Source organism: Polypterus senegalus, chromosome 12 (genome assembly GCF_016835505.1).
Source record: "Polypterus senegalus isolate Bchr_013 chromosome 12, ASM1683550v1, whole genome shotgun sequence".
In the NCBI taxonomy this organism is placed as follows: Eukaryota; Metazoa; Chordata; class Cladistia; order Polypteriformes; family Polypteridae; genus Polypterus; species Polypterus senegalus.
In genome coordinates, this window is record NC_053165.1 from 156,800,650 (window position 1) to 156,815,240 (window position 14,591).

The following is a 14,591-nucleotide window of genomic DNA, read 5'->3' on the forward strand; positions in this document are numbered from 1 at the left end:
TTGAGTGACTTTTTTAAAAAATTGTACTTCTATGAGTAGTTTTACTGCACCGTACTTTTTACTTTTACTTGAATACATTTGTGAAGAAGAAACGTTACTCTTACTCCGCTACATTAGGCAACACTCGAATCATTCGTTTTTTTTCCATTAGATAAAGTACACTATATTTTTGCCAGAGAGAATCTGGCAGTGGATCTACTGCATGACCGTCTCACCAATCAGACGTAGCAACAATAATCACAAGAGTCCGTTTCACCAATCAGATGTAGCCATGCAGTCACATGACCACACACAAACTGTTGCGTCCTAGCGGCACAAATTCCTCACAGACAGCGGACAGGGAAAGAAAGAATACTGCATCTGAAAAATGAGAGCCAACTCACTGGGTTTGAGTGAAGAACAAGCAGGTTTTAACCAAACATGCACAGACACAGACAGTCAAGGTAAAGTGAGACTTCTTGTATGTGCACAGGCTGCCTTGTTCTAATGTTATTTTCTATCAGTTGTGCTATTTGGAGGGCAAGTGAATATGCAGTATGATACTGTCAGTGTACAAGCAGGGGTGCCCACACTGTATATATATATATATATATATATATCTCTATATATAAATATATATATATATATATATATATATATATATAATCTTCATTTGGGTCTTGATCTTTGTTTGTCCGTGAATTCAGTCGCTTTTCAGAAGGAAGTCAGTTTCGTAGTTTTTATGAGCAGTTCGAAAGTGCCTTTCCACACTTTCCTTCTTTGGAATAGCAATGATAGATTGACAGATCAGACAAACGCACTTCGATTGTGACATTGTGAGAAAAAAAATCCTCTTCCAATTCCACATCCAGTCCATAACTAACAATTGTTTTTAAATCCCTTCTTTAGTCGATATAAATTGGAAGGCTAACTAGATCACTTAGATAGCCGGAGTTTTGCAGTATCTCATGCGTTTGATCGTGAGTGCAGGATGACCAGTGTGTTAGAAGAGAAGAGATCTCAGACTGGCCGTCCTGTACGTCAATCAAGTGGCAAATGCCATAGGGAGGATATATGATAGACTAGAATTTAAATGCATGCAATCTACCTGCACTACCTTTCCGATCTACCAGTTGATCGCGATTGACGTATTTGGCACCCCTGGTGTACAGCGTATCTCGCCACCGTAAGTAGTCTGCACTGTTCAAACAGACATGTTACCTACTGGAGGTATCGGCTTCAAAAGCTTTGTTGTGAAAAACTGAGATTTGGAACTTAGTGTTATTTGTGCATCTTTATTTTGTAAAGATGGTGTTTATTTTTACTCATTTTTTATTTTATTATTTGGAAGAATTTGCACATTATTTTATATTTTTGTCTGTCTTATTACAACATTTCTAAAAAATAAATCATTTATTATAATCTTATATTATAATAATATATATTATTATAACACCAGCAATACCAAGGAGCTGGTGGTGGATTTTAGGAGGCCCAGGCCCCTCATGGACCCTGTAATCATCAGAGGTGACTGTGCAGAGGGTGCAGACCTATAAATATCTGGGAGATGACAAATTGGACTGGACTACCAATACTGATTCTCTGTGCAAGAGAGGACAGAGCCGACTATACTTTCTGAGAAGGTTGCCATCCTTCAACATCTGCAATAAGATGCTGCAGATGTTCTACCAGACGGTTGTGACGAGCGCCCTCTTCTACAAGGTGGTGTGCTGGGGAGGCAGCATAAAGATGAAAGACGCCTCACGTCTGGACAAACTGGTGAGAAAGGCTGGCTGTATTGTAGGAATAAATATAATTAATTATACCATAGAATGCACAGTGCAATAGTAAACTAAATGTAAAAACATTGAATAACACTGAGAAAACCTTGAACAGAGAAAACTAACATTGCAAGAGTTCACGCTACAGCCTTACGAACCGCTCACTGTAAACACTTTTTTTTAATGAGTTTTAAGCACAGGGAAAAAAAATTGAAAAATCCTTAATTTATACAAAAACATAACCATAAACAACCAAGAAAACTAACCTTGCATGCACGCACATCTGACCGAGAACAATGCACAGGGAGAGACTGAACACGTGCAGAAATCATTGGCGCGTACGAACCGGAAGGGAAACTGGCTTGTTTATCACCCGAGTGTGTGGTTGTGAGCAGATGCAAAAGTTTGGTGAACTTTATGGTCCTAACCCGATTTGTACGTGTTCTGAGACGTTCGTGACCCGAGGTTCCACTGTATATATATATATATATTGTGGCAGGCCGCTGGGGGTCAGATCCAGCCCAGGTGCCTGGAAGGACCAGGTAGCGGACTATAAATTCCCCGAGCCACGAGGGGGCAACCGCCCTGGTTAGTGTGGGGACCACGGGAATGGAGCATGGAAGCTCAACCCCATTGGGGCCCATGGCCACCACTAAGGGGCGCCCCGAGCTTCATAGAGCCCGGGATGTCTGCACTTCCACCACTCCTGGGAGTGCTGGTGGAGGAACTTCCATGAATGCTCCGAGTGTTTCCTGGTGCTCATGCGGCACTTCTGCCACACCAGGAAGTGCCACCGGAAGGACGTCAGGGAACACCTGGAGCACATCCGGGTGAATATAAAAGAGGCCGCCATCCTATAGTCGGGGAGCTGGAGTTGGGTGGAAGTGGACAGAGCTTGCGAGAGAGGAGTGGAGGCGGCCGAAGGACCAAGTACTGCAATAGTGTGTAAATAGTTATTGTAAATAAATATATATATATATTTATGTGTGTGTGTGTGTATATACTGCATACATATTAGATTAGATCAGATAAACTCCATTAATCTTATGGGGGAAATTCAAAAGCATACATCAGCATAAACATAAAAATCATCAGAGGTCTCCCATAGACTTTCTCGTCTCCTCTCGTCTAAGTTTACGGTCATCCTCTCCCCTGAGGGACATTTTTTAAGCATTTAAAACTTTTGAAACAGCATTTTGGGACCGGACAGTCTGGAAAGCCAGTCAATTCAGTTTAGGGCTTGGCTGTTTGGGGTGAGGCCCGATCCTGAGATGTTTGCTTATCTCTGCCTCTTTTGAAAGCAGTATTCATTCTGATGGAGCACCCCCATCGGTCCATTTCAAACACACAAATACAGCAGGGCTCAAGTGGGACATACTGGCTATATAAAAAAAAAAAAATCCGGAATGGTCTTCCCTCGACTTTCTCATATACCCAATACTCAGACATGGGGATGGATATTTGAGGAGTAAACCGCAAGACATTGATTACATTTTTATATTATGTGTATTAAAGAACAATCAACAACAAATCAAATTAAAAAAATATTGAACAATTATTATAAAAGTAGAATTGAATAAATCGGACTCTGCAGCTGCATGAATAAAAGGTAAAGTGCCAGTTATGGTTAGCGGTAATAGCCCAAAAGTTGATAGAAATTTATGTTTTGTACCTAATACTTGTATGCAAAATTTGGTTGACCTAAATGAAAGCGTACTGAAGTTATTGTGTTTACACACAGACACACACACTCACACACACAGACATAATTCCAAAATTGGTATTTTCAGACTCTGGGAGGTCTAAAATGTCAAGATTTAACAAAATCTTGAAATCGATTTTTTGGACGATTCCAATACTATCCCTATACAGTAGTTTGTATAGGAGAAAGTAGAAAAAAGACTACAGACTTAAAGGACAGATAATACATTCAATCAATCAATCAATAAACAAATAAAAGCAAACTTAAGTACATCGGGTGGAAGAATCGAATTGCCTGATATATATATATATATATATATATATATATATATATATGTACTGTGTATGTATGAATGCATGTACAGTAAGTACTTATATATACAGTGGTACCTCGGTATACATCCTTAATCCATTCCTGATCCTTCGACTTCTACCAAACAGGACGTATACCAAACAAATTTTTCCCATAAGAAATAAAGGGAAAATGATTAATCCGTTCCCATGAAAAAAAATCCTATTGTTATTGGTATATAATACATTGATGGGGTTGTATAAAATAATTTAAACACTGCTTAATACTAAAATACATAAATACAAAAGCAATTAGATGAAATAAATGAAAATTTAACCTCAATTTACCTTTTAATAATGTCTTTGTTTTTCACAATCGTAGATGCCATCGTTCTCGGCATACGCTACGAGGCAGCCAAGTCCCAGATACGCATACCACCTTCATACTTTTCAACAATCAATTCAAATTTACCCGAAAAACTCAAAATCATGTGAAAATTCACAGAGAGTTATAGCACGGGTTGTTCACTGAATGCTAGCAACTGGCATACTGATGCTTGTGGGCAGTCGTGGCTTTGTCACGAGAGAGGTGTTTTAGCACGTGAGTCGTATTCCAAACAGGACGTATACCAAGTTGGACTTATTCCAAAGTGAACGTATACTGAGGTACCACTGTATATACTGTATATATATATACTAGCCATCTCCCGTAGCTTTGCCCGCGTATTAGTGACACAGGACAGTGAGGAGGCCCCGCCCAGCTCTCTACTCCTGACATCACTCTTCCCCCTCCCCTCAGCCCGCAGCCTCTGTCTCGGATTATCTCAAATATATCACTCCTGCAAGCGAACTATGATTCTTAGAGCAATAACAGCAAAACATTTGTTACTTCTGCAGAATATCCAATAGGTCACACTCGCACTCATGCCACCCAGCATTTGGTGTCTGTCACAAACTGAAGAACCTCAAATTCATTAGCTCAGGTTCATGTTCAAATTATAACATGGTCAAGTACAGGGCTGCATTACAAAAAAAATGACATTTACCTCATCGTCACGGGAGATAATCATGCACCCATCATGAAGGGTACAGTTGTTAATGTCCCACACTGGTACTTCTTGTGGGGGTGCCCATGAGGGTGGTGGAGAGAGCTGAATATCCTGGGATTCTGCAAAAAATAAAGCAAAGCAAATACAGTCAGTTGTGGCAGCATCTGCTTTTAGGCCAAGCTCCTGAGATTCGCATCCCATCTTCCTGCAGGCAGAAATTTTCAGCAGTGTGCAATATAAAGATTGGCCTTAGTCACTGCCACAGTTAGGTCAGCTTTCAGAAATGGACTAGTCAAAGTCTGCATGGCCTCCATTCTTAAAACTGTGCCTGATAAACTCTGCTATTAAGTAGACAACTAGCAAATGACTGACGGCCCTTCCAAGGCCAAGACCTGCTCAGTGATGGTAGGACAGGTTGTGGATATTTGACTCTAAGTTCGATTACAAAGTGCTTTTCAAAGCCGTCAGAGAATGTCCTATTTTTAAATACCTTTTATCTCAAAATACTTTGTGAAGAGACATTACATATGTGGGCACACACTAAGTGTTGTATTGCTGAAATGAAATCATTTGCATCAACTATTTGCATAAATCATAAATGAAGTGTTTTAGAAGTGTACTGGTGCTGATATTTAAGAATAAGGGGGATGTGCAGGACTTCAGTAACTGCAGGGGGATAAAATTGATGAGCCACAGCGTGAAGTTATGGGAAGGAGTAGTGGAAGCTCAGTTAAGAAGTGAGGTGATGATTAGTGAGCAGCAGGATGGTTTCATGCCAAGAAAGATCACCACAGATGCAATGTTTGCTCTGAGGATGTTGATGGAGAAGTAGAGAGGAGGCCAAAAGGAGTTGAGTTACATTGCGTCTTTGTGGACCTGGAGAAAGCATATGACAGGGTGACGAGAGAGGAGCTGTGGTATTGTATGAGGAAGTCAGGAGTGGCAGAGAAATACGTAAGAGTTGTACAGGATATGTACGAGGGGAGTGTGACTATGGTGAGGTCTGCGGTAGGAGTGACGGAGGTTGGATTACATCAGGGATCGGCTCTGAGCCCTTTCTTATTTGCAATGGTGATGGACAGGCTGACAGACGAGATTAGACAGGAGTCCCCGTGGACTGTGATGTTTGATGATGACATTGTGATCTGTAGCGATAGTAGGGAGAAGTTCGAGGAGACCCTGGAGAGGTGGAGAGGAATGAAGGTCAGTAGGAAGACCAAGATAGAATACATGTGTTTGAATGAGAGGGAGGTCAGTGGGATGGTGAAGATGAGGGGAGCAGAGTTGGTGAAGGTTTATGAGTTTAAATACTTGGGACCAACAGTACAGAGTAACGGGAAGTGTGGAAGACAAGTGAAGAAGAGAGTGCAGGCAGGGTGGAGTGGGTGGAGAAGAGTGTCAGGAGTGATTTGTGACAGACGGGTATCAGAAAGAGTGAAAGGGAAGGTCTACAGGACGGTAGTGAGACCAGCTATGTTATATGGGCTGGAGACGGTGGCACAGGAGACAGCTGGAGGTGGCAGAGTTAAAGTTGCTAAGATTTGCATTGGGTGTGATGAGGATGGACAGGATTAGGAATGAGGACATTAGAGGGTCAGTTCAGGATAGGAGACAAAGTCAGAGAGGCAAGATGGCATTGGTTTGGACATGTGCAGAGGAGAGATGAGGGGTATATTGGGAGAATTGTACTAAGGATAGAGCTGCCAGGGAAGAGGAGAAGAGGAAGGCCTAAGAGAAGGTTTATGGATGTGGTGAGAGAAGACATGCAGGTGATGGTGCTTGTGACAGAGCAAGATGACGAGGACTGAAAGATATGGAAGAAGCTGATCCACTGTGGCGACACCCAACGGGAGCAGCCGAAAGAAGAAGAAGAAGAAGAAGAGTAATAGGTATGCTGTCTTATAGCTCTAGTATCCTGGGGAAAAACACTGGCCCAGTCATTATCTGTGTATAGTTGGTTTATTCTCCCCATAACAATGTGGGCTTTTCTGGTTACTTATTTTCCACAAACGCCTTTAAAACGTACAGGTGAGGGTGATGTCTAACATGAAATTGTTGAAGTGTGGGTTTTTGTTTAAGTGTGTCCAGTAATAGACTTAGGCCCCATTGCTGGTTGCTACCAGTCTTTAATCAGTTGTTACCAGGATAGTCTCAACCTCTGAAATAGCTTGAATTAGAAGAAACAGTTTCCAAAAAATTGCTAAATGGCTCGTTGTATGTTTTTGTATACTGTCACACAAAAGGCTTTGTATACTTCAAATTAATTGTTATATAAACGACAGCTGGGAGGAGTGGTGGCTCTGAGGCTAGGGATCTGCACTGGCAAGCGGAAGGTTGCCGGTTTGAATCCTGTAAATGCCAAAAGGGACGCTTCTTTATTGGGCCCTTGAGCAAGGCCCTTAACCTGCAATTGCTCCGTCCTGGGTATGACATTAATCTGCATGTAGGCCCTCTGTAATAAGTTTATTATGTCACTATACTCTGTAAAAAAATATTTTACAAATCCACTCACATGTAAAGGCCAGATTTAGCACACAGGGAAATGCTAGGCAAGAAGACAAGAAAGGGGCAACTACAAAAATGGGCATTGTACTATTTCTGTGTGTTCGAGTCAGCATGAAATTGAATCCTCTCTTTGCCTTGTTTGTAATGGCATGATTTACCAAAGTAAGGGCCTGCACATGGAGAAAGAGTATAAAGCCTTGGAACATTGCCTGGCACACCTTTGAAGCTGACGGGCGGATGGGAGATAACGTCACCTGTTTCTGAAAATCCTTCCAGTGCAGCGATGAAAATGGCAGACTGTATACATCGAGCTCCCACTTCGATAACAGTCTTGCTATGGCTTCCTCGTCTGTTATGTTGCGTAAATCGTCATTAAAGAAAGCTAAGTTATTTTCTCTTATGTGATTTGCCGCCGTATCACAATGGGAGGGATATCACCTCATTAGAATATATCTATTTAAGTTCAGGTCACTTAAAATGCCACAATTAAAAAGAACTTATTCCAACCAGGGAGCTAATGCCCCCTAGAGGAAAACACCATCCAACCTGCAAGAAGAAACTTGGGGGTTGGTGGCAGAATTGGCATTCTAGCCTCCATAAAAAATCTTACACTGGTTCCACTCCATCTGAGCTGCACTCGGGTCCTAATCTGAGATCTTGAGTCGGTTTGTCGTGTGGTGAGTGCGGCAATGCGCTGTATCAACGTGTGCTTCTAAGCTCTCTCTCTCCTCTAAATGACAATTGCCATAGAATGAATACACAGCCATGCTTATCAAACAAGTAGACAGTGTCTGCCTCACCTAAGTGATGAAGTGAAGACATCAGCCTGTAGCTGAGTTATACCTAGGTTTATACTTGTAATGGTTTATTTTTATTTCTAAATACCCTTCTTAGTTTGCAGGTTGCCATCTTCATTCTTTGTGTGAGTCTGTGTCCTTGCTCATGTGGATAGTCGCTATTAAACAAAATGTCTCATGCACCTTGAGTATTTGAATTATTTTGGTATGGTGTTTACTATGAAAGACGCTATCTGAAATAAAGACTGGTTGATTAATTGTGTATTTCTGTGTAGTACTCCATGTACCCCATATGAAGTTGTTAGTAGATATTGTCTGTCCTCCTGCTCTTATCACAAGGCTGAAACATGTCCTCCTTATGTCATTATTTATGTCATAGCACAATAGCTGTGCCCATATAAGAATACATATAATCAGATTGTTAAACTTTAAAGGATTATAAACAAGTGGTATTGAAAGTCTATTTTTTTTTGTAATTGTTTTGTCAATCAATCTTATTTTTTCCTACATTGTAATTTGAAGGGGTGGCACGGTGGCGCAGTGCATAGCGCTGCTGCCTCGCAGTTAGGGTTTGAATCCCGGGTCCTCCCTGTGTGGAGTTTGCATGTTCTCCCTGTGTTAGCGTGGGTTTCCTCCCACAGTCCAAAGACATGCAGGTTAGGTGATTCTAAATTGTCCCTAGTGTATGTGTGCCCTGCGGTGGGCTGGCGCCCTGCCCGAGGTTTGTTTCCTGCCTTGCGCCCTGGGATTGGCTCCAGCAGACCCCCGTGACCCTGTAGTTAGGATATAGCGGGTTGGATAATGGATGGATATTATTACTATGTATTTAGTATAGCAACTATGTAAAGACACTTTGCAGGGACATTGCTATTAATTCCATTTTTCTATCAATAATGGACTCACTCAGTCCCACATAGTGAATCAGTGGTGACTGAATCTGCAGTTTTGTGCTTTGTGCTCCAATACGTTAACTTTTAGGCCATTCAACTCATGTAATGTCAAATTTTCTAGCAGAAACCACTCCAGTGAAGTTCAGAAGTTCAGTTCACTTGTTTCTGCGTTTCTGCACTGTGAACACCAGCAGGGAGTATGGCTTACTCAGGGTCAACACTGTGACTTAGTGAAAGAGTTTTAACCTGCAGACTTGAGGTTTACTTGCTAGACCCACCTGTCCATATAGCACCTTACTTAATAAAACATTATCTTAAATTACTGTGCCATTGCAGTATGGCTGCTTTTATATTTCTTTTAATATTTCACAAAGTAGCTTTCCAAAGAAAATTGAACCAGCAGTCTTTTGGCTTATAGACCATCACTCAGGCCGCTATAGCACTTATCAAGGGGTTCAAGAACATTAGAACAGTCTGGACGAGAACAGGCCATTCAGCCCAACAAAGCTTGCCAGTCCTGTCCACTTATTTTTTCCAAAAAACATTGAGTTGAGTTTTGAAAGTCCCTAACGTCTTACTGTCCACCACACTACTTGGTCACTTATTCCAAGTGTCTATCGTTCTTTGTGTAAATTAAAACTTCCTAATGTTAAACATATCAACACCGATAATTGTAGTGAACATCAGATACAAAATGAGCGTTCAGTTATTTTGAACTCTAGTAAATAACCAGGAGATACAGTAGAACAGAAAATCAAGGAAACATTTCTTAAAAACCAAGTCAATTAAAATTAAATCAAAAGAAGTTAATTTTAGTGTCTATCGTTCTTTGTGTGAAGAAAAACTTCCTAATGTGTGTGTGAAATTTCCCCTTAACAAGTTTCCAGCTGTGCCCCTGTGTTCTTGATGAACTCATTTTAAAGTTACTGTCTTGATCCACTGAACTGATTCCCTTCATAATTTTAAACACTTCAGTCAGGTCTCCTCTTAATCTTCTTTTTCTTAAACTCTAAAGGCTCAGCTCTTTTAATCTTTCCTCCTAATTCATCCCCTGTAGCCCTGGAATCAGCTGTGAAAGGCACTATATAGCGCCTGACCCGACACAGATTGGACACGGGAGGCACGTGTAAAATAAAAGGATTTTTATTATTCTTCAGCTGGAGGGCACGTCTTCCCCGTACTCCCCCCAGCCACAACACAGTCCCAAACACCAGTACAGCACAAGCACTCTTCTCTTCCCTGGCACCACCACTCCTCCCTCGCAACCGTGTCCTCCTCCACCCGACTCTGGCCGATGAGTGGTGGTTGCTGGCTCCCTTTTATAGGTCACCTGGAAGTGCTCCAGGTGTTTGATCCCCAAGATCCGGCAGTACTTCCAGGTGTGATGAAGCTGCTGCCCACACGGGCTCAGGAGTCCCAAACACAGCACCCCCTGGCGGTACCTGCGGGACCCAGCAGGGCTGCCCCCAACTCCAATTCCCAGGGAGCCCTGTGGGAAACTGAGGCACTACACCAGCCCAGGGGGCGGCCATCTAGCGTCCCTGGGGGTATTGCACTGTCCAGGGCTGCTCCCCCTGAATACAGTGTGCAGGGGCGTCCCAGCTGGGCATGGACGCCAGGCGCCTGTCACACAGCCTAGTTGCTCTTCTCTGGACCTTCTCCTGTGCTGTTATGTCCTTTTTGTAGCCTGGAGACCCAAACTGCACACAGCAATCAAGATGAGGCCTAACCAGTGTGTTATAAAGCCTGAGCAGAACCTCCTGGGACTTGTACTCCACACATCAAGGCGCTATATATAATCTGACATTCTGTTAGCCTTCTTAATGGCTTCTATATAATATTAGGAAGTCGATAGCTGAGAGTCCACTGCGACTCTTAAATCCTTCACATAAGGTGGACTCTCGATTTTCAGACCCCCACTGCCTATTCAAACCTCACATTTTTATTTCCTATGTGTAATTCTTTACATTTACTGACATTAAATTTCATCTGCCCCAAATCTGCCAAAGCCTGTCTGCTTCTGTCTCCTTCTGTGATGATATAACAGATTCCAAATTATCTTCCTATCCGCCTATCTTGGTATCATCTGCAAACTTCACCATCTTGTTACTTATATTTCTATCTAAATCATTTGTAAATATTAAGAATAGCAGCGGCCCCAACACTGACCCCTGCTGGTCACCACTCTTAACGTCACTCGATTCTGATGAGGTCCCTCACACCGTCACCCTCTGCTTCCTGTGCCTGAGCCAATTCTGCACCCATGTAAAAACATCACCCTAAACTGCCACTTCTTTTAGTTTGATGCCCACCCTCTCATGTGGCACCTTATCAAATGCTTTCTGAAAGTCCACATCAATAATCTCATCTGCTCCACTCTGATCGTATCCTTTTGTTGCCTCCTCATAGAATTCCGGCCTGTTAGTAAAACACGACCTCCCTCTTCTGACCCCTCAGTGACTGTCCAGTTAAACTCCTTTCCTTGCCAGGTGTTGCTCAATCTTATCCTTAATAATTCTTTCCATTAATTTTCCTGAGATGCATGTTAAGCTCACTGGCCTATAGTTGCTTGGATGAGTTAGCCCTAATCAAGATTAGTTTGATTGAGCTAATATAGTCTAATAGTAGTTTAAATAAATCAGTCATTCTCATGAGCTCTTTCTTAGAAAGTGCAGATCCTAGTTGCAGAAGGCCAAGGCTGATTAGACGTCTGAAATTCCTTAGATGTACATAAATGCTTTGCCATCGAGTTATGTAATGACTGATTTTCTGTTAGGTCTAATTTTATATCTTAATATCCGTTTTATGGCTATATAATAGGTGATATCTATGACCCTCTAAGTCAGTCAGTCATTATCCAACCCGCTATATCTTAACTACAGGGTCATGGGGTTCTGCTGGAGCCTCAAGGCAGGAACAAATCCCCAGGCAGGGTGCCAGCCTACCGCAGGGCACACACACACACCCACTAGGGACAATTTAGGATCACCAATGTATCTAAACCTGCATGTCTTTGGACTGTGGGAGGACACGGCGAGGACATGCAAACTCCACGCAGGGAGGACCTGGGAAGTGAGCCCTGGTCTCCTTACTGCGAGGCAGCAGCGCTACCCGCTGCGCCACCGTGCTACCCACCCTCTAAGTCCTTTGCGATATATCATGGGCATCTAGTGAGTATACCAGCAAGCATGATAAGTTGACTTGCAGGGACCCCCAAACTTCACCCAACCTGTATGCATATGAATACTGTCTATTGTGCTGCAGTTCCAACAATCTGAAGGATAAGTGTGTTTTGAAGGTTACCTGAAAACGCTGTCACACCTAACTGTCTGGTACTGGCTGATTTTTTTTATCTATACGTGCCTTTTAGCAATGAACTCCTTTCAGAAGCTGCTTTTTTACCCTTTATTTTCAGAATTTAATTCTCTATCTGAGCACAGTACCCATCAATATTCTGCATAGCAAGCAGTGCCACCTGTTGGCCAAAATGCTTGCAGCTGCATTTATCTTGGGTTGCTCTTTTTCATATTATTTCACATATGATTTGCTTTGCCATGTACTGGCACACAATACTTTATTCATTCATTTCGGCATGCAAGGGGAAAGACATCATGCTGCCCTTACCTTTCATTACATCTTCTTTTTGTGGGGTTTCCTTCTTTTCAGCAGCTCTGGGCTTCTTGAACCTCTGAGAGACTGACCTAAGGTACTTTCGGAGGACCGTTGTTTTCTGATTGGACCTTTCGGTGGGACTCTGTTGCTCTTCTGTGGCTCCCACAGGCTGCTCATTGACCTTGGTCAGAGCCATTCTCATAGAGCCCGGTGGCTCTGACAGCGCTCGCCTGAATGGTGATTTGCGAGGTGGTTTTTCATCTGCAGTGGTCTTTACACCATGGAGGTCGTCCACTTTCTTTGGTGAGTCTTTAAGGCGTTTGGCTGAGACGTGCTCACCAGCTGCAGCTTCCTCACTGAAGGCCTTGCGCCAGTTGCTCATCTTGCTCCACTTGCTGGCTCCCTTGTGGGCCTCCTTGTCCCCAGCTGACCCTTCAGATCTTAATCCTTCAATTGCCTGCTTCATGCCCGTGTGCCACTTGTAGGTTTTGAGTGGGGAGTCATCCTCACTGGAGACTGAAGAGCCCATTGGTATCTTGATTGGTGAGTTGGAAGTTTCAGAGTTCTGCATGTCGTTCTCCACTAACTCGGCATCAGAAGTCGTGCCCATGTTTATTTCGTAGGCGGTCGTTTCACGTCAGCCCCACTGGGCTGCCCCCTTAAATATTAAACTTTGCTGGATTGGATAAAGTCTCTGCTATTCTCTTACTTTTTTTTTTTCCTTTCTTTCTATCTTTCTGCTCACAAGTTTTATCTCTTTGTCTTTTTGTCTGCCAGCATCTTTCACTTCCTTGATTGACAGATATTCAATTCTTCTTCGTTGTTGCCTAAAAAAACTGCAGCCTGTGCTCTGTCTGTGGCATTTGCAGTTACAATTTTTTTTTCTTTTTAAATTGTTTTTCTACCTTTTTTTATTTTTACAACAGGAAACAGCGCAGGATCTGGTTTCTCAAATTAGCCAATCAGTGAGCAGCAGAAGCTGTGCGAGTTGCCCTCAACGATTTAGGATGTTGCTCTTTAGAAACCGCAGTGTCTTCTTACACTTTTTTTTTCTTGCATCATCATCACATTGCGGCAGTGCAAAATAGTCAGGATGTACATCACCATTATGTTTTCTTAGCTCACATGCAATTACACCTCATGCGTTTCACAAACCCATCAGAAACGGTGCACAGGAGACTAACAGGACGTCAGTACAATAGTGAAATAGGCCCTACTAGGCAGAGGCCACTGATCTTCCATCTTTCTTCTTAAAATCATTTCTCAACTCAGACCCTCCACCTGCGTCCTTGACCCAATACCATCAAGTTTTTTTTCAAAGAAGTATCTGGTTTGCTAACTAATAGTATTCTTGACATAGTAAACTCGTCATTAGATACGGGGGTCTTCCCAGACTGTCTTAAGACTGCTGTAGTTAAACCCCTGCTCAAGAAAAATAATCTTGACTCCTCTGCTTTTGAAAATTGTAGACCCGTTTCTAACCTGCCTTTCTTAAAATTCGTAAAATCCTAGAGAAGGCAGTCATTATGCAGCTAAATGACCACCTCAATAAACCTGCCATTCTTGATAAGTTTCAGTCGGGTTTCAGAAGAGGCTTTGGAAAGCATCTTGTATCACCCCAGTCCCAAAGGTATCACGTCCTAGTGAGCTGAATGACTTCCGTCCTGTTGCTCTGACGTCACGGGTGATGAAGACCATGGAGCGGCTGCTGCTTCACCAGCTGAGGCCACAGGTCCACCACGCTCTCGACCCTCTGCAGTTTGCATGCCGTCATCTATATGCTACACCGATCCCTCTCCCACTTGGACAGAGGCAGTGGTACTGTAAGAATTATGTTTCTGGACTTCTCTAGCGCCTTCAACACCATCCAACCTCTGCTCTTTAGGGACAAGCTGACAGAGATGGGAGTAGATTCACACCTGGTGCCATGGATCGTAGACTATCTTACAGCCAGACCTCAGTATGTGTGTCTCGGAAACTGCAGGT

General features: G+C 42.7%; 1 protein-coding gene across 1 annotated transcript in view; it reads right to left on the reverse strand.

Moving 5' to 3' along the window:
• rasal3 (RAS protein activator like 3) overlaps positions 1 to 13,491 on the reverse strand; it is an 89,614-nt gene extending 76,123 nt beyond the window's left edge. The window contains exons 1-2 of the mRNA XM_039770422.1: positions 12,618 to 13,491; positions 4,799 to 4,920 (exon numbers count right to left, since the gene is read on the reverse strand). Of these exons, the coding sequence (XP_039626356.1) occupies positions 4,799 to 4,920; positions 12,618 to 13,215 (720 nt within the window). The 5' untranslated portion in view covers positions 13,216 to 13,491. The remainder of the gene's footprint in view (positions 1 to 4,798; positions 4,921 to 12,617) is intronic.
• Between the last annotated feature and the right edge of the window lie 1,100 nt (positions 13,492 to 14,591).